Below are 19,600 nucleotides of genomic sequence, written 5' to 3'. Positions count from 1 at the left end.
GAAAAAAAAAATTAACTATAATAATAGTTCATAATGTACTGATGTATTTTTTTTATATTTGACTAGAAAAAAAAAATTACTACATATTTTATGCAATTGCACAGCCTGAGATTCATGTTCGAATACAATGTAATTAGGAAATAAATCCTATTATAATGAGTTAGAAATAGTCAATATTATTAGAGTTTCCTCCTAGGGGAAAAAACTGTTACCAATCCTTTAAGATGAATTCATACAATTTGTTTTAATTTTAAATTTTTTTTAAATTTTAAATTTTTTTTTTTGCATGCTTTGCCTTTTCAAGTAATAAACAACTTTTTAGCTGTTACTAAAAGAGTTGAATGATACAGATTGGTCTGAGTTAGCAGATGAATAGAGTAGCCCCAGAAGTGCTCTGCCTGCATATCACTTCCCCAGCACCCTGAGACGGCAGAGGCAGTTGGGGCAGTGTGTTTTGGATAAGTGGGAGTGCAATGACCAGTGCTGATTGCTGTCAGGGGGACATCAGTGACCTTTAGTCAGAGGTCAGAAGATGTGGGATGTGCTATGTTCAGATTCATTCGTTAAAGGAGTGTGGCAAAAAAAGTTTAGTAATGATTTGTCAAGTACTATTAATTGCTGCTAATTATATTTGCAGTTCTATAGCTCTGGTTTCAAAGTTAATTTGGAAAGAAGAGAGAACTTGCACTAATTATTTTACATGGTAATGGACAATGCCAAGAAATTGCAATTGTTGCTCATCCAATTCCTCTTGATTTGTTTTCTTGTTGGATGCTGGCTGCCAGATTGCCAGCAAGTCAGAGAGAAAAAAATCTGGGAAGGGAATGATAATAGCATGGACTAAGTTTAAACAACAAATAAACAAACAAAATTCCCAGTATCTTCATAAATAGTGAATGCATACTTAATTCATAGCTCAGTGATTTTGCACAAGCATAAACAAGATGCATGTTTGCAATAATTTTGCAGAAGGCTACAAGAGAGGATAACTCTCTCTCATATGGCACTATCTTGCATCGTCTCTTTTCACTTTAAAAGGCTCAACAGGGACTTAAGCTGCAGCATGGTGGAAATTGTGAGTGATGTTTACTGGTGTCTTCCAAAGATGAGGAAGGAGACACCAATAAAATACAACTCTCACTTCACTTTTAACCAAATCCAAGCTCATACTTGCTTAGAGCTGTCATTGTTTTTTTCCACCTCAGCTCCAAGAGCCTTAAAAATGTTACGCATCAGAGCACCTGTGTTCTAAATATAATGGTCTTAAAAATGTAATTGAGGGATTTTCACTTTTGTAGGCAAATCAGCAGGGTTGATATTGATCTGTCTTTTTAGGGAGCCACAGTGCACCAGAAGGTGATACTGTAGAGGGCCCCGTAAACCCTCGGAGCCTTCTGTCTAATTTGGCAGAAAAACACAGAATGTCGGACAACAAAAGAACGATCTGATTCCGTAAGAAATCTTCATCCCTCCCACCTCCTTTTCACAAGATAAAAAAAAGGAGACTTAATTTTTTCAGCTGCACACAATGATTTGGTGCTCACTCTTGCATTGAAACAGTTGCTGTCAAAACAGGCAGGAAACAGTTTTCTTTTAATTGCTGAAATCATTCGGAAGTGCTTCATGCACGGCTTCTATACAGCAGATGCTGTGCATTAATTGGCCTGTGTAGGGCTGACCCAGGGTTCCTTGCAGCGGGCCCAATTTTAGGCAGAGGGTTTAAATAGCTTATTTCTTATTTTGTATAACCTGGCGCACATTATGAGCGCGCCTGCACGTGGGGTATTTCATGGTCTGCAGTTTCTAATGTCATGTGGGTTTCAAAACCTGTGCTTCTCTGGTAATGTACTAGCAGCAGGTAAGCTCTAAATACCATCCATCAGGAGCTAATTTTTTATCCAGATACTCCAATGACTGATGAACCTGTCTTTTGTATGAATGTTCAGCACAGGAGAAAGCCATATGCCCCTGGCACTGGTTCCTATGCATTCTTTACAGTTTGTAGGGAGGAGATTAAGGAAAAAACAAACCCTTACATTTACATGTCTTTCATTTATTTAGCAGTTAGCACTTTCTAAAATAGCTCTATTTTTTTTTTTTTTTAACAGTGAAAGGAGATTTAGGTCTTTTAAACCAATCTGACTACCACTACTCATTTTCTTTATCAGGAATATTACTGCACACCCTTAATAGGGAACCTTGTTTTGCTACTCCCCGTCTGTTCAAAACAGACCTTAGCCCATTAGAAGGTCCTCCCTTGTGTGGGAAGACCACAGCTGTTACTGTAAATCTCATCCAGTAACTGTATCACCCCCATTTTGTGGCTCTGAAGGATGAAATTGAGAAATGGAATACTGTGCAGTCATCCTTTACATCTCCAATTTTAGGCCTTTGCACATCATTTTCATGCTTTTATTCCAAATCAAACAACATTAGTGAGCAACACCACTCTGTGCTAAATGCCTGGTGTCTAAGCGGCACCTACGATCTTTGTTTTTGGAAGATTTAGGATTGGGAGGCAAGTTGGGGTTTCCTTGATAGTGGATTTTTAATTTTTTTGTTTTTAATTCATTCTTTTGTCTCCCTTCTTCCCCATCACCAAATCCTTCCCAGTCCCCAGAGTTTGTCAGAAGTGGAAATCCAGATGGTAGTGAGGTGCCTAAGATGGAGGATGCTCTGTTATGCCTCCACAGAGGAAGTGGGAGCTCAGCACGGCTTACAAACACAACTTTTAAAAGGCTTCTGTTTCTTTAAATCCTTCTGAATAAAGTGGATCTAACTTCTTGTGAAGGATATTGGGGGCTTTAATCAGAAATAAGAAGTGGTTTAAATCATTAGCACAACAAAGCAAACTATAAGCTTGAAGATAAAAGTCTCAGGGGAAAGAGTCCTCTGAAAATAAATGGGACTTGATAGATTTCCATATCATTTATAACTTCCCTTAATTACACTTGGAAGACTTGCCAGTAAAACTGGAAAATTGGCAGCCTATATCCATTATAGTAATTTTGCCGACCATGGCAAGCAGCTGGCTTTACTGGATTTTATTTCCCATCACTCACAATTAATCATCAGCTGGAGATGTCTGAAACTCCTCAAAACGTAGCAATACTGTGTGACATTCAGGCCTCCTTAAAATGCTGAAATCTGCTGAGTAAATGGGCCGAGTTCCCCTTCCAGCGAACTCATTTTGGTGCGAGGCAGGCTGCCGGTTAATGAGTGCCACTTCGATAATCGGATGCGAATGTGAACCCTGACCTCATGTCAAAGGAGAGGACGCAGCAAGCTGGATAAAAGATCGGTGATTCAGATCTGCAAACTTTACACCAATTAGACAGAGAGCGGGGAAATACATCAGCGCCCATTGGGTTTATCAGAAAGACTTGTGGGGCTTGTGACCATTTTGTAAGCCTAACATGGGAGACGTCCTGTCACAATCAGTAAGTCTCCATGCGATGACGCACAAAAGTCTGCAGAAAGTGTACCATATTCACAAAGATCCTGTGGTAGCAATGCCCTCGGGTGTGTGCCGTCTTTTCGTGCTCCTGTGCTTTAAAGAGCCCTATCTCTGAGTGCGGAGAGCCTTTGTGGTCCTCGTGTAGGTGCAGTGAGAGCAGGTCGGTGTTGCTGCTTCTCACATTCTGCTTCCACCCTGTGGCGTGAGTTGCTTGGTTGGGAAATGACCGGAGACAGTTCCCTGTCCTGTGTGTCACCTTTAGGCCAGTGGAGAAAGCAACCACCGTGCAGTCCTTGAGTTACTCAAACAGCACCACTGACTGTTCCCAAATTCACATTACAGTTGTTAGCAGCATCAAAATGTTAAGTACCCTCCTCTTCAAAGATATTTTTTCTTTTTTTTTTTCTCTTTTCTGTTTCTTTTTCCTTTTCACTCTGAACTGCTACTTTGAACTGCACTATGAAGAAATAAACTGCTAAAATACAGGCTGCGGGTCTAGCAGTTAATCACTCATTTATTTTGATATACCAAGCAATGTAAAAGTCAGTTTGTCTGTAGTGTAACTCTGTGAAAAAGATATCTGAGATAAATTTCTTTTAATAAAATGAGCTCTTTTACTTTACTTGGTTCAAATAAATGAGATTTTTTTGTTTGATTTTAGTTGCCTGTTTTGACAGATTTGGGTCATCACTGAGACCTCTCTAAATGGAAATGTAAAGATGGTGGTTTTCACTGGTTTACCATCCACTGAAAGAAATAAATTATACGATGAAAATAGAGCATTAAAAATGGCCCAGATAAATCCTTAAATAAGTTAGACAGCAAGAACTTGTACACATCTCTGTGGTTTTCATTTGCAGGCTAAATGACAGGCAAAAGGATATGTGCAATTATAGAATGAAAGAAATTGGACAATGCCCAAAAGACTGAAAAAGAGGAAAGAGAGATACAAGTGCTTAATTTTAGGATTTGTCGCTTTTCAACACAATGAGTGGAGCTGTAAAGGTTTAACATAAGAACAGTAATTAAACTTCTGTGCTTAAGTGACACTTGCGCCAAGATAATTTTCAACAAATTGCACATCATCAGAAGTACTGACACGGCATTTTCACACGTGGTACCTGCTGAAAGTGCCTCCTTCCTTTCAAATCAGTAAGACTAGATGTTAACTGGATACTTTGACTACAAATTTTGTGGGTTGAGGGGATTATTTCCTTCCCAGACACTGCGTCCTTTGTCATCAACCCAGCAGGCATTATATAAAACACAAAAACTTTATTTTTGAGAAAGAGGGGAAACTGAGAAGAAATTAAGATTAAGGGATATTTCCATCCCACAATCACTAACACTTCCTGCCATTTTAGCACCATACTTTAGATCTACTGAGACAGTTCTGTACTTTTCCCATAGATGTGTTTCCAGAACTCTGTTTAGATAATTGCTGACTGGTTCATTTGCACACCGTCCTCCCGATGAAGCCATGTTACAGTTAAATCTAACTGCTCAAGGAGAGAGTGTCTTGTGGCCTTGTAATTAGGCCACTGAATTCAGATCCATTGTCCTTAGCATCTCAATCTTCAGCAACCTCTAGAGACCTGTGTTCCTGGCTCTCTGATAGCAGAGTTTAACCAGAGGGTGGCAAAGTTGTTTCTGAAATGCGTATTTTAATAATAGCATTATTTACAAAAAACCTCTTCCAACAAACTTCTTTGCCTGTTTTTTACCTTCTCATTGAATCCAAAGTAGATATTCATTGCTTCCTCATAACCTCAGAAATGTTTGGAAAGTTCAGAGCAGATGGAAGAAAAGTAATGAGGTAGGGAAAAGGAGACAGAAGAAGAAAGGAAAGGAAGAGTGAGCTGCTGGGACAAGGCTATGGACAGAGCAGCAGGTGTGGAAGGAAGGAGACAAAAGACAGGGACTGGGAATAGCGGAGAAATTACTGGGCACAAAGAACAAGTCTTTGATACTATTCACCAAATTGAACACCTGCTAATGACTTAACTGCTTGCCTGAAGCTCAGGATGGAATTTTTTGGGTTATTCTCTGTATCCAGTTAGTACACCATATTCTCATAGCAAATGCTTTCCATATTTACCCTCCAAAACCTCTCATACTGTTGTTGCCAATCTGTTGGGGAAAGGATGTGTAAGCACCTTTTAAAGTAATGATTTTTGTTTTGTTTTGCTCAGAATCCATCGGCAGATATCAGTGCTTTTCAGTCAGTGAAGAAATAGTTTTACTTATATTTTTGCAATGTTCTTCATGGAATGTACATTTGATCTCTGACTTCACATCTGTCTGTTAGTATAGTCCTCCAAAGTGGTACACACTTGTCCTTAAATATGTATTATTCATTTAACATATAATTAGAGAAATATATCTATGTATATATATGCATGTGTATATAAACACACATTTTGTTGGCACTGGCACGTATAACAGTGCAAAAACCAGATTTCTGCAGATTTCAGATTACCCTGTTTAATGAAACTTGGACATCAGAGCGAAAGCATCCCAAACTTGCAGGGATAATGAGGGAATAGCAGACTCCATCTGCAAAAGAGCCCAGTGAAAAGACTTTCAGTGGGCACTTGGAACCAGGCATCCCATGGAAGTGCACAGATCCTAAATCCTGGCATGTAGGTCCTGGTACCCTTCCTCTCTGGCATGCATCATCTTCGTGGAATGACCAACTGATCACTGGGTTACACTGGGTAAATTCCAAATCTCATTTTGCCTCTCGTGTTCAGGCAGTCTCCACAACCACTGTCAAGCCTTGAGTGGCAGTTTCCTCTGCACAAGGTGGTCCAAGACATTGGAGGGAGGATCTGACTGGGAGGCACAGGGAGCCCAGCAGAGCAGCCCAGTGGGTTCCTGGTGACCTTAAGCTTGCTCATGTCTGTTAGCAGGACAGAAACAAACAGAAAGAGGAAGCCTCAGTGTTTCCTTTTAAGAGCTCTGAGCTGTGGTGAAAGTGATGCGTTTGTCTTCCCTGTGGATGAGAGCTGGTGGCTCCTCACTGATGTGCTCCTTTCTGTCAGTCCAAAGTCATCAGCCTCCATCAGAGGCTGCCATGTGCAGAGGTGTGACATTCTCCTCAGCATTAGCCCACTGAGTATTGCTGGACCTTCCAGCTCAAGCTGCCCCAGACACCTGCCAAGGAACTTTTGGCTTCTGAATCAGTATGAGTATCTGTGGGCCCTGTGCCAGTGAAATAAAGCAGAAGTTCCCCAGCCAAAATGCACAAATTAAATTTTGCTCTGCATTTAATTGATGTTGAACCGTGGTGGTGTGAACTGTGGAATGTGAACTGTGGAAGAAGCTAGAGCTCAATGGATGGGATATGAGAACAGCCTTTCAGGTTTGCCTGGGGCGATAGTTTTAAGCAGGTGATTTTTTTTTTCCCTCTTCTGCTGCCAGTTTTGTGATTGTCGTTTGTGTTGTGACTGTGTAACTGGCTGACTTGACTTGTGTCATAAAAGTCTTTATAGCATTTAACAAAATAATCCTTTTATTTTCCTTAAGAATCATCACACTTAGAACATTTCAAATCCTTTATCCTCATTTTGTACTGCTTGAATTTCACCAGGTTTCGGAAGGTCAAGAGATTTGTGTAATTGAAGCAATGAAAATGCAGAACAGTATGATTGCTGCTAAAACAGGCAAGGTAAGCCACCTTAGGTCACTTAAAACCATATGCAACTTGTCAAACAGGATAGAATTTAAAAAGGAAAAAAGGAGGATTCTGGTTGTTAAGGAATTAAGTCTGATTGCTGTAAGTCTTTCAAAGTGAGGTGTCTTTAATTTTGTAACATTTGCATCTGCTGTGAATGCTGTTAAGTAGTTCCGAGCCTTAGATAGCACAGCAGGAAATAGTTTTACTGTCTTCGGAAATTCATATAACTCTCTTTCTCCTAAATGATTTGTTTTCTGTGATGTTACAATGCCAAGTTGAATTGAAAGGTGTTGCAGACCATTTCTCCAAATTTCATCTTTCCAGAAAGCAACGGAAGAAGAGAACTCTCTGCCAGTTAATTATTTAATGGCAAATAATTTGATGCTTAAAAAAACCCCAGCCAGAACAAGGCATAGAAAGTGTTTTTGCAGGAGGGAGAAAACAGCATTTTTTTATTATTGTGACTGTTAAATATCAAGCCTAGATCTGCACATTTGTTAAACTTTGCAAGGCTGTGCATTAGGCTGTCCTGCTTCTGAGGGATCAATGATGCAGCTCTGGGGCTGGGACTTTGCTGCAGGATGTGCCAAAACCAGCACTCTGGGCAGGGGACTGGTCAAGCTTATGTGACAAGGGCATGCCCTAAACCCCAGTTGGTGTGAGGACCGTCAGACTTCAAGTTGGGACTTCAGAGCATCCCTGTGCCAGATTACAATTCACAGCCTGAAACCATCACCTAGATGTGAGCCCCAGATCCATCCTTTCCAATGGGAGAGCATAGTCTGGATCTGGATTACGCATTCTCCTCTATTGCATATTTCCTAACCTGCCCTAGCCCATCTCTGCCTGGGGTCAGTCAAGCCCCTCTGCTCTCTCTGAGGCACAAACCGCAGGGCAGGAGCCTTCAGCCCGCATGGAGGCAGGAGGGAGCCTGACTGCGGGCAGGGACCGGGTTTGCCACTGGCAAGGTTTGCTGGGCTCTCAGGATGGCTCTCAATGCCAAGGACTGTTTGTGTGTTTACAAGAAAGGCTTTTTTGGCACAGCTCTAAAATTGACACCGAGGCTGGGTCCCAGGACTTGCCTCTTCCAGTGCATCCAGTGCAAAATTGGGTCTCAAGACAAAAAAAATAGTGAGAGGATTATGTTCCTTTTTCTTTTGCTCCAATATTGCTGCTTTATTATTTCATGCATTAATTTCTATATAATTTATTTTCTCTTGATTAACTTGATTAACATTTCCAAGCATTTAGTTTTTTTATTTGTTTAAGCCCTTATTGCTGTTTGTATCCACCTGTTTTAACTAGTATTTGTAATTAAAATGCCATTCTCTCTCCCACCCACCCCATTTATTTTTCACTTTAACCTTCCCTTTCCCACCAAGGTGTTCTGCAGTCCATGGGCCTGTTCCTAACCAACCTGCTCGTACTTCTCCTAATAATACTTCCCACTCACTCAGTACAGATGCCACGGAAAACCTATGTTTGTTTTATTAATCCTCCAAGGTAGAATGTGAAAGATGCACAGGCCTTCAGGGGGCCACATGTGTGCCTCACAATGTCCCCTTGGTGCACCCATTTTAATAGCAAGCACATTATTTGACCTTTAGAATGTTAAGAATTTGAATAAGCACGAAAGTTTTGGGCTGTGTAGAAATGAAGCTGCTAAAGAGAATTCATCCTGTTCTGCAGTGCAAAGTCATGGCTCTGAGTGCTAAAATAACTTGGCCTCTCCACAGGAATGGGATGTTTGGCACAGGCTGTTAGTTCATGTTTTGATGCTTTGAAACTATGTTTTGAAATTCAGTTCATTTGTCTTCAGCTGGAAGACGTTCCCATTTTCATTCCTGACTTGAATTCCTCTTCTGTATCAAACCCCATCTTCCTGTTTGTAACTGTGAGAAAAGTGGCTTGTTTTTATCTGCTTTGAGTTTACTCCAGCTGCAGGTGGTTTAAAAATGAGAGAAAGCTGGAGAGGAACTGGCAAGCCTCCTGTCTTCTACAGGACAGCTGCACTGGGTCAGCACAAGGAGCTGGCCCCATTGCACAGCAGAAATTGCCGGGTAGTTTTAAACACTGGTCAGCTCCCATGTTTGCTGAACCTTGGCTTTGTAGAAAAAGAAAAACAAGGGGTAGAATGTTTTTCACACTGCTTTCCTCTCCTAGAAGATTGAGGCTCAGCAATTGGGTATGCTGCCCAGCTACTGATTTAGAAATAAAGCCCTTGTTTGTACATATCACACTGTCTTTGCCGTGCTCAGCAGCATTTCTGGAGCAGCGCTGTGAGTGTGCCTGTGCTAGAGACACAGATCTGCTTACAGCTTGTGTGGCTTTAGACTGTCAAACATGGATGTGGGCAATAGCGTGCCCATCATAGCCTAGTACTTGGGGTACGCTGTGCATTTCCTTCAGGGACCCAGGGTAGTGTTTGGATGATTAAAATGAGCTATCTGCTGAACAAGGATTTGGGCATGTCAGTATGAGCTCTGAATTAATACTGGAAGCAAACTTTATACAGCTTCAAATATTTTTCATTGCTTCATGTGCTGAAAGGGAATTCAAACACGTTGCAGCCTTTTATAGAAGAAATGAGGGACTAGTGTAAGATGTTAGTGTTTTAAAATTCAGGAAATCTGCATGGGAGTATGTAATTCATCTACAGATACCATTGCACTTATTTGAGTGTGGCAGTAGCCCTTTGCCAAGTTCAGTTATGTTAAAGAAATCCAATTCAGATTTGAATCACCTATCCCAACTCTCTGGAAATTGAAACTTCATGGGCTGCAGTTCCAAGATTTTGCTATATTTTAAAACTGTAATTAAAGAAATGGTGAAATATTTCATTGCAATGTCCCAACATGAGTATTGAACAATCAGCCTGTCCTCTAATTAAAACAAATAAACAGCAGTGCAACCAGGTGAAAAAAAGGTACTTTTTAATTTTAAAAAGTGGCATCTCTATCTGACAATCAGGTCTTCAAGCATCTGTTGCAAGCAAAGCAGCTAATGGTAGGTGCCTGAGTACCCCGATGGGGTTGGACACCATTTGTCAAGCACTGGTACTCAAAACTCAGCTGGGCTCTGAGCACTGGAGGTCGAGCACTCAAACTCTCGAAGCTCCTGCAGCACAGGTGGATCTGTGTCCCTGGGGTGTCCCCAGGCTGCACAGTGGCCTCAGCCCCTGCATGCAGATGCAGTGCCCTGGGCAACACAAGCCACGTCAGCCAAGCCATTTATTTCACCAGGCTGTCGAGGAGGGGTTTAAATTCCGCTGTTTCTGTCCCCTAGGTGAAAGCTGTGCACTGCAAAGCTGGTGACACCGTTGGAGAAGAAGATCTGCTGGTGGAACTGGAATGAAAAGTTGCCTCTACACTGTTGAATTAACTAAGCCTTTATTATTTTCATCTGTAAAGTAACATTAAGACATTTCAACACAGAAAATGGACAGTACTACGCACAAGATTTTATACAGGCATATTTACTGTATCAGTGGTTAAGACAGCAAACACAGATGTTAAATCTTGGCAACAGATCCCAGATTTTTACTTCCAGAAATACTTGTACATAACCTTTGTAATCCTTTGATTTTTCAGGATCAAATAAAATCAATAAAATACCATTTCTGCTTTGAAACAGGAAAAGCCTCTTTTTAAGAAAAAAACAAACCAAAACACAACAAAAGCCAAAATCTGATTTGTCTTCTCCACTAAATGTCCCTAGTTTGAGGCCCCAGCCAGGCTGTACAGAATGGCTGTCAAGGATGAAAAATCAACCACTGAGCAAACTGAGCAGTTCTCCTTTACTCTGTATAAGTGCTGCACAAGTACCACCAATGGCTTAAATTCTGAACAGATTTCTTTTGAATTAGGATATACATTTATTGAATTATTATTTATTAATGAATAATAAATTATTATATAATTATTTATTATATATTTAAATGCTTATATATTATTTTTAATGCTTCGTATAGATTAGATTTAAATTACACATTAGAGGCTTTATTTTGCTAGTGCAGACATATGTCATGTACTTTCATTTGAAGCTGTAAGGGAATTGTCTTCTTTTATTCAAACGCCCTACTCAATTTCCCCACTCCTATCTTCTTGATACTGATTACTGGACGCCTTTACAGAAGGAGCTGGCACTGTTCTAGAGCTCTTTAACAGACCCAAGGTACTGCTAAGAGCACATGCTGTCCCTCAGACTAGGCCTCTCCTGAATGCTTACAGGAAAGGGAGACAAAGGGACCGTGACCCTGCTCCAGAGTGGAGTGGGCCTGCTCTCATCTTCTTGCCTGGGATGTGCAGAGTCCTGCTACTTCCCAGAAAGAAACCCTGTGGCCAGAGGTGCCTGGGCCCTTTACTGGAAGGTGAAGGAGGAAGACAGTCAGTGACAGGGCTGGTGACTCATGTTCAACCAGGAAAGTTTGATTCTGCTTGGAACTTCTGACTGAAGAGGCATTCTTCCTGTTATTGAGACACTGCTAATTAACAACATCACAGGGCCAAGGGGGAATGTGTAGCCCAGGGATCTGCTTAGGGAATTAGTTTGTAAAACTCATCAAGATGAGTAAGAGAGTGTTTGGACAGTACCTGCCTTCCAGGAAAATTAATGCTTTTGCAGTTGGAAAAACTGAGGCACAGACCCTGCAGATCTCCTTACCAGTCTCCTTACTGCCATCTTAGCCCTTCCCAAAGGAGCAGAGTTCAGTCTCTGCAGGTTGCCCTAAACAGACAAGTATTGTAAAGAGACACAAGTATTCTACTATCAAGTTACTTGTTTTGCTTATTGCAGCAACATAAAAGCATTTCTAAATGAGATGCAGCAGTGCCTACTGCTGCTGAAGTTTAGGCTGATTCCCTACCCGGATCTCCTCTGGCCATCACAGGGCTACTGGCAGTGAAGCGAAAGTATTGTATTATTAATTGTATCCTTGCTGCATTTGATGGTACTTTGGCTCACTGCATGGCATACAGTGCCTGCTCCCATCCCTTTGGCAGCTTTGGCTACTGTACAATCTATCGGTACCAAACACTGCAGCTGAAGGAAAATAAAAGGCACAGAAGTGTAACAAGAAAAAGCCACGATTTTCCCAGATTGTACAGAAACCAGTACAGCGCAACTGTACAGCACAGTTGGTTGGGTCAGGGGGACAACAGTCTTCTTTACGTATTTTTCTCCCAATTTAAATGTTGCAATAATCACAATACAGGTCCTTTGGATATTTTTATAATGTACGTATTTTTTTTCCCCCATCAGGAAACTCGGTTTGCATACAGTTACAAGTTCTGCATTAAAATGCTTGGCAAAAGTCACCTTGACAGTAACTGCTCACAATGACTCCAGTGTAGGTGTGCTTTTCCTGGTCCCCAACAGCCCCCACATCCCCCAAAACAGACACACACACACAAAGGCACACAGACACACTCCCCCAAATCCTACAGTTACGCAGTGAACGGAAGCAGAACTCAAAATGCTTAGAATATAAAATTAAAAATACAATTTTAAATGTAACTCCCTTATATTCTCTCAGTATTTCTTGACAGTGCCTTTTAAAACTAAACATGGTTTAAAAATACACCTTTTCCAGTTCAGAAAAAAACCCATTGCAATGCAGAGTAAGAATAATCTTTACATTTTCTCCAGCAATTTCCTATTTGTCTAGAAGCACCAAGTTACCTGATCAGCTTCCCCTGTTTACATGCAGTAGCCTACTTAAACCCGTTACGAGTCAATATTCAATAGGAGTTGTGCTTTACTTTGCAGACATTTAAATCAGTTTCAGATATTAGTTCAAGAAAATTTGTCAGTTCAGGGAAAAAAAATTAATCTGTTCCTCTGCCTTTCACTGACTTCCATTATTATGCACCAAGGCATAATAATGGGTGTAACAGAGGGAATAATTAGACCCCAGACCTGATGTGCACATACAGTTTACACCTGGTGCAAACCCAGTTACCTGCAGCAGGCTGGGGGGGCCAGGAGGACACTGACTGCCTGGGGAGGAGTCTGCAGCCCTGGGCCTACAGGACTTCAACACTAGCACCAAGGCTCCTGGGTTGGGAAGGTTACAAGAGCTCCTGCATTTTAATAACAAGGTATTACAGCTTTCCTGGAAAGGTTACTGAGAAACACCTGCTTAGCACTATGTCTTCAGCCAGGCCGCGTCACCTCCCGTTCCTATTCCCGGCTTTCCCGTAGGACGTAGGAGAGGCCGTGCTTCCCCGAGGAGTCGTAACTGTCATAGTAGGGGAGCCCGACCCACTCGGGTGGGTACGTGGCCGTGCTGTACACGAAGCACTCCAGGACGCCGTCGGTCTCTCCCGTGCCTCCCTTCCCTTCCCACTCCACCACTTGGATTCTCATCAGGGTGCGCTGGTACATGTCTGGGCAGCCTTCGAACTCATCCAGGAACTGCAGCATCTGCTCGTCGACAGAGTAAATCTCCCCAGCAATGTGGTGGCCCGTCCCCGGGATGTTCAGCATGTAAGGAATATTGTATTTCCCTGCAATCACCAGCGGGTACTTCTCCACTGTGCGGCCCCTTCCTTGGAATTTCGCTAGGCCTTTGGCCGTGTTGATCATGTGCTTGTAGTTGGGCTGGCCCTTCTTGAGTGTGCCGTAGACGAAGACACGGGCCATGGTACTTGCAAAAGCAGCTGAAAGATAAAGAGGTGCGTTACCCACGGGGCCAGTGCCTGGAGAGCCAACGCCCTGCCAAGACACTTCCTACACAGCAGGCTGTTTGGGAGTGTGCAATAGGGGTCTCATCATCCTATGCCACATTTAAGTATCATATTCAATTCAAGTATCCTGAAACTTTTCAGACAACAACTACATCTGTGAAAAAGAGAGACCAGGATAAAGTCAGCCTTTTGCAGTTCTTTGCTGTAAGCAAATTACATTCTCTAAGGAATCACAAACATCAGGCAACACATCCCCGACTCTCAGGAAAAGCTCTGAATCTTTCTTTATTTTCCCCTCTCTCACCATTATGGGAGTTGTGCTGCAGGAAGTGTGTGGTGTCATGCTCAGTGACTCCCCAAAAGCAAGTGTAACTTGGTGTGGAGTCATCTCATGGATGTGCTGGTGGATTTGCAATAATGCCAGTGCCGAGGTCCCACCTGCTGAGTGATAGACAAATGCCCAACACCAAGCTGTGGGGCCAGGGGAGAAACTGGAAACCAGGGCTGCTGGCAGAGAGACCAGGTAAGGCTGTATTCCTCCCCTCTTCCCCAGACAGACACCCCAAAGTGTTAAATCACCTCAAGTAGCTGGTCTGCTCATGTGTGAGCCCTCTCTTTAAAACAGACCCTGAACGACAATTTGTTTTTTCTGTGAGCATGAAACACTCAAAATAGGTTAAATGGGATAAAAGACTGGCTTTACTGAAACGTAATGGAGGGGAAAGGTACCTTCATAGTTCCTGCATTATTTTTTCACACTGTGCCCTGTTTGTGGCTCCATCATTTCTGTAGGGTAGAAGCAGTTCTTGCACTGTGATGTTTGCCCACATTTTACCTGTGGTCACAGAGCCTGCCTCAGCCACAGTCATCTGGCTGAACCAGACATCCAACATCAGAGGAGCCCTTGCAGCTCCTCTTGGAAAGAGTGTCATTAAATAATGTATTTCAAGTTCAAGAAATATTTAAAAACAGACTGGAAGTAGAAATTTAATCTATTTTCTGCAATTTACTCTTATTTTAGTAAACTGTTAGGTTAGGTCAGTTATCCAAAAGGGTGTGTTGCTGGCCAGGAACAGTGTCATTTAAAAATCCTCAGTAGCTAAGCAATTTCCCCTTTGGTGAAGGAAACAGTTTGTATCAAAATACAGCTTTCCAAGCAAAACCAGTGTGTGCCTTCATTTACTGGCAAACTGCTTTCACTTAGGGGAATAAGAACACACTGATTTTTTCCCTGTATTTTATCAGATATATTCAGAGTAATTTATCCTTCATGACATAAACAAGTTTTTTTTCTTGGATGCAGCTCATTCCCTCACAATAAAAAGAGCATTAATATTCAGTTGGCCTGAGTCTCTTTTATAAGAAAAATCATTACCTTTCAGATTGTGTTTTGAATAACAAACACAGATCCTTCAGGAAGAAACTTGTCCCAGTGGGGATTGAGAAAGGATCAGAGTTAAGCATTGAAACATGCAATTAATTCCCATTAGGGGATTAGGGCACTCGTGTTCACTTTGAATCAGAAAAATGAATTGTGAATTAAATTGTTCACAACCAAGAGGTTACTTGTCAGAGTTAATAAGTTAAAAAATAAAAAGGGAAACCTAAAACGCACATAAAAAAGCTCTATAGTGAGTGGTGCATCTGTAAGAAAAAGATACGCTTCATTTCCATTAAACAAAAGCTCTGTCCCTACTGTACAGCTGGAGATAAGCTTCCAAAAAGTTCACAGAGAACAGTGTCACCATTTCCTGAAACTGGTGAAAACAACCTCCCTGTTTCTGATGGCACAGCAGCTGGCTGTTGGGAAATATCACCCATTTAAAGAAAGACCCCCATCATCCCAGTGCAGGGTCCACAGAATTCAAAAGCAACAAAGGAACTTACTAACCCAGGTTTGGGCAAGTGTTTCTGATTTAGCCTTGGAGCAGACTGATTCAGCAGTACAAACAGAGATGGAGTGGGAAGCTGAAGTTACAGCCACAGCTCCCTGTGGCACTCCTGTGCCCCACAGCGGCCCTGTCGCTCATGCTGGATGGGCTGAGCACGACTTCTATGAAAAACCCCCAACAACACAGCAAAGCCCAGCCCTCCAGCCAAGGAGGGATAGGAATTAACTTGGTAATAACATTTCCTGATCACTGCTCCATATAAATAAGACATACACAATTTTCTGCACAATAAATCTGGTCTCCAGTGTGCTGTGTGTTGCGCTGCAGAAAGGCTGTACATGTATCAGTATTACTTAAAGCACTCACAAATCCTGGGCTTTTAAGAGTTTTAGCCACCTTGTGGCAGGAGAGCACAGAGCAGAATTGTCTTTGAGGGTCATTTCACAGGCTTCCACTACGCAGCTGAAAAGAGTTATAGATGGCACCTCCTTGCTGAATCTCCAACAAGAAGTTGCCTTTTCTCACTTAATCCAGTTTGACACTTTCTACCTTCACTAAACCACCTGAGAGGAAAAGAAAACCCAACAAAAACCAAACAAAAGCTGCCCAGACTTATACTGAATATTAGCTTCCAGGACAAAACAAACCCATTCAGAAAGTACTTACATGAAATATTCATATCAGAATCATTAAAATTTAATGGCATGGGGAAACACGAGTGAAACTTGTACGTCATCTCTGCAAACTATTTCTTTTAGCTATGAAAGATGACCTGCCAGATTGCTTGTGGGATCTGTAACTAGTTGCTTCACCAGGCAAGATGCAAAGATCAGAAAATAGAGGAGCTATGTCAGCATTATGCAGGTAGGTGTTGTTGGGTGAAAAGTGGCTCACAACTGATGCCAGTCAGGAGCACCGGGGTTGCCACTCAGCATTAGCGCTGGTAGGGCGGCAGCACCGTGTCCACATCCACCCTCACCCACCAGTGGAGTGCTGGGTCAGGGCTTTGGTTTTCTCTCTCGAGGCCCAACAGCTCCAGCAGGGTGACAGAAGGGTGGGTGGCCATGGGGCCAGTTGCTGGCTCACTCACCATGCACTCCCAGGTGAAGCTGCAACCAGGCTCTTTGCTCCCATGTTGCGCCTAAAACAAGACGTTGCTTCCCAAATGGAAGCAGCAGTTTTGGCAAAACCCACCTTTTTTTAAATTTTTTTTTTTTTTTTTTTTTTTTTTTCACAATTTGGACAATTACAGAATCTTACCAGCTTCTTTTAAAAATAAAGCATGGCCCCAGAGCCATGCATTATGCTGGCTCCAGGGATGTTTGCAATCATGCTCGCAGTGGGTTTGGGAGAAAAAGTTTCAACAAAATAAAACCTAACTCAGAAAGTATCCATTTCTCTCACTCCATACAGTAACATTATTTTCCCTTGAGAAAAATTCTCTGCATTGGCTCTGTGACCAGATATAGTTACACATTAATTCTTCAGAAGTTTCTTAAAAACTGTAGGAAACAGGTGAAAAAACAAAATGCCTTGAACTTTAAACTTGAGCCCAGTCTGTTTGAATGAAGGGAGTTTTAAGGTCACTCTTCACTCAATGCTAACTTTCAAGAAGGACTAACATGCCAGAGAGGACTCCTGGGACCGCATCCTGTTGGTCCTTTGATGCTTTCATTTTGTTGCTTGCTATTTTCTTTATAGCACAGACAAGGGCTTCCTGCCTGGGCCGACCCCTTCCCAACCTTGCTGAATACCTCGGAAAAAGTTTATGGCAAGACACCTTTCTTACATTAACCACAGAGGCACCAGTGAAACGATGGCTCCTTTGAAATCAAGAGGTTATGGTCTCCTCGCAGCGGTCACCCGCTCCGAAACTGTGAGATGCTGGTTTGTGAAAACAAACAAGAGTATTGGAGTAACCAGGGCCATGCTGGATGCTACTGGGCACTACCTGAAAATCCACTTAACCTTCTTTGCAGATTCTTTTAATTTCTTCCTTGGATAACTCACATGCCCAAACCAACAAATACTTCTGTTCTTAAACTGGAGTACCTTGTGAGTCTCTGCCAGGAGGCAGAGTGAGGATGCCCTTCCTTTAGACAGGCATTAATCACAACACTGCCCACATGCTTTGCACCCCCTTGTCATCACAGCAAACATTTGCCTTTTGTCTGTTTGAAAACATTCCAAATCACTTTCAACTGCACTGCATAGAGAAAATGTGTTAGATTAATTTTTATTACTTACAGAAGGAGTTTAATTCCCAAAGTGACTTTTAGAAGGTCTCAAAGTGACAAACAGATAAAACTACCACATACAGAAAGATGCGGGGAATGGAATGCAGAACACATGCTGGACACAACACTAGACTGATTAACAGGCTAAATTTCTGCAGTGCAGAGACAGGAGGGGATTGTCAGTGCATCAGGACAAGAAAAGAAAAAAAAAAAGATGAAAAAAACAGAAGGTCAGTGGATGTGGACAAACTGAATCGAGAGGAAGGAGGGGAAAGCTACCACCTCAAGAAAAAATTGTATTAATAACTATTCACTGTTTTTTCCTAATATTAAGTCATGTACAAGTTTCACTTGAAGTCTTGGGATCTCAATTCAGAAACCTGTGGACTACAAAACTATTTAGAAAGAGCTCAGAGCAGAGCACTGGGTCTAGAACTGTTTTACTTGGGACATGAATGGAGCTTAAATAGAACCTGATGAAATGGGGCATAATCACCTAAAAATATGGGTAAAGGTTTTAAGAAGAGATAGTTGATTCTCTGCATACATGAACACAAAGCCAGCCAAATTATTTTGCACAGAATCATTAACATGCATAGGAGCAGCTTTCCAATTGTAAGAACAGATAGGCATAAGAACAACCATAACAAATGACTCCCAAAAAGCTTGAGGGCCCAGTGCCCTCTATCTTAGGGTGGTCAACAACAGATACCTCAGCATCACAGCACAAGAATAGGGCAAGGCAACATCGACGCATTTCCAGACTTGGGTCCAGACACTCCCCAAGTCTAAGTGATGAGTGTTGTGCTGTGTAAAGGACTTTTCTTCCTGTGAGCTCTCATGCCTGCTTCAGTGTCAGCCATGGCAGCAGCAGCACGGAAGGCAGCCCCAGGCTGTGACTCTGTGTGTGTGTGCATGAAGCCAGATTACTGTGGGGTCTTTCCCTGATGCCTGCTTGCTTCACTTTCCTGAGTCAGGGGGCTCTGTGAACCTCCTCAGTGGTGGCTGACAAGTCCACGTATATTTAACAAACTAAGAAGCAGTCTTCATTAATTCCCCTAAGGTTTTCTGACATAGGGAAACTAGAACTGAAATATTAAGAATAGATAAACCACGGATTTATACAGGGAGACAAAACATCTCCTTCTTTGTTCACACAGCATTCTCCTCATGCCTTTTTGAGTGCAATTGAGCAACACACTGATGTTTCAGAAGAACACAGCAATACCTCAAGCATCTTAATCTTGAGGTGTGTTTATTGAAAATCAATAAACAGTGTGGAAGCCTTGAAAATTGGAACTCTTGAAACTATCATGGATGCTTACAGCTATTCTTGTCTTGGAGAAAAGCAAGAGACTAGATGGCTTCTCAAAATCCCATTCAAGCATGATGGGTCCTTACAATGAAGTTTTAAATACACTACAATTAATTTAAATTATATACACAAAAATATCTCTTCTTTGCACTTTTAGGAAAGGTGCTTACACTGTTGTATCTACACAAAAGGAAGAAAAAAACAACCCACAAGAATGGAGCATAAGCTTAAAATGCCAGACTGCTGTTACAGGAAAAAAGTAGAAAAACAACTTTTGATAGGGTAGCCCTGCTATGCCACGGTGAATTTGAAGTGGTTTCCATCATTGAGATGC

The 19,600-nt window shown here is 41.9% G+C and overlaps 2 protein-coding genes across 4 annotated transcripts in view; one reads left to right on the top strand and one right to left on the bottom strand.

Moving 5' to 3' along the window:
* The window catches only part of PCCA (propionyl-CoA carboxylase subunit alpha), a 273,215-nt gene extending 262,463 nt beyond the window's left edge, over positions 1-10,752 (top strand). Inside the window, exons 23-24 of the mRNA XM_083884834.1 lie at positions 7,050-7,127; positions 10,422-10,752. Of these exons, the coding sequence (XP_083740960.1) occupies positions 7,050-7,127; positions 10,422-10,490 (147 nt within the window). The 3' untranslated portion in view covers positions 10,491-10,752. The remainder of the gene's footprint in view (positions 1-7,049; positions 7,128-10,421) is intronic.
* A 121-nt stretch (positions 10,753-10,873) lies between these two features.
* Positions 10,874-19,600, bottom strand: part of GGACT (gamma-glutamylamine cyclotransferase) — a 28,112-nt gene continuing 19,385 nt past the window's right edge. For all 3 annotated transcript variants that reach the window (XM_083884836.1, XM_083884837.1, XM_083884835.1), the window contains one exon: positions 10,874-13,795. In XM_083884836.1, the coding sequence (XP_083740962.1) occupies positions 13,317-13,778 (462 nt within the window). In that variant the 5' untranslated portion in view covers positions 13,779-13,795 and the 3' untranslated portion in view covers positions 10,874-13,316. The remainder of the gene's footprint in view (positions 13,796-19,600) is intronic.

This window comes from Zosterops lateralis (genome assembly GCF_965231275.1).
Source record: "Zosterops lateralis genome assembly, chromosome: 2".
In the NCBI taxonomy this organism is placed as follows: Eukaryota; Metazoa; Chordata; class Aves; order Passeriformes; family Zosteropidae; genus Zosterops; species Zosterops lateralis.
This window is presented reverse-complemented; position numbering and strand designations above follow the sequence as displayed.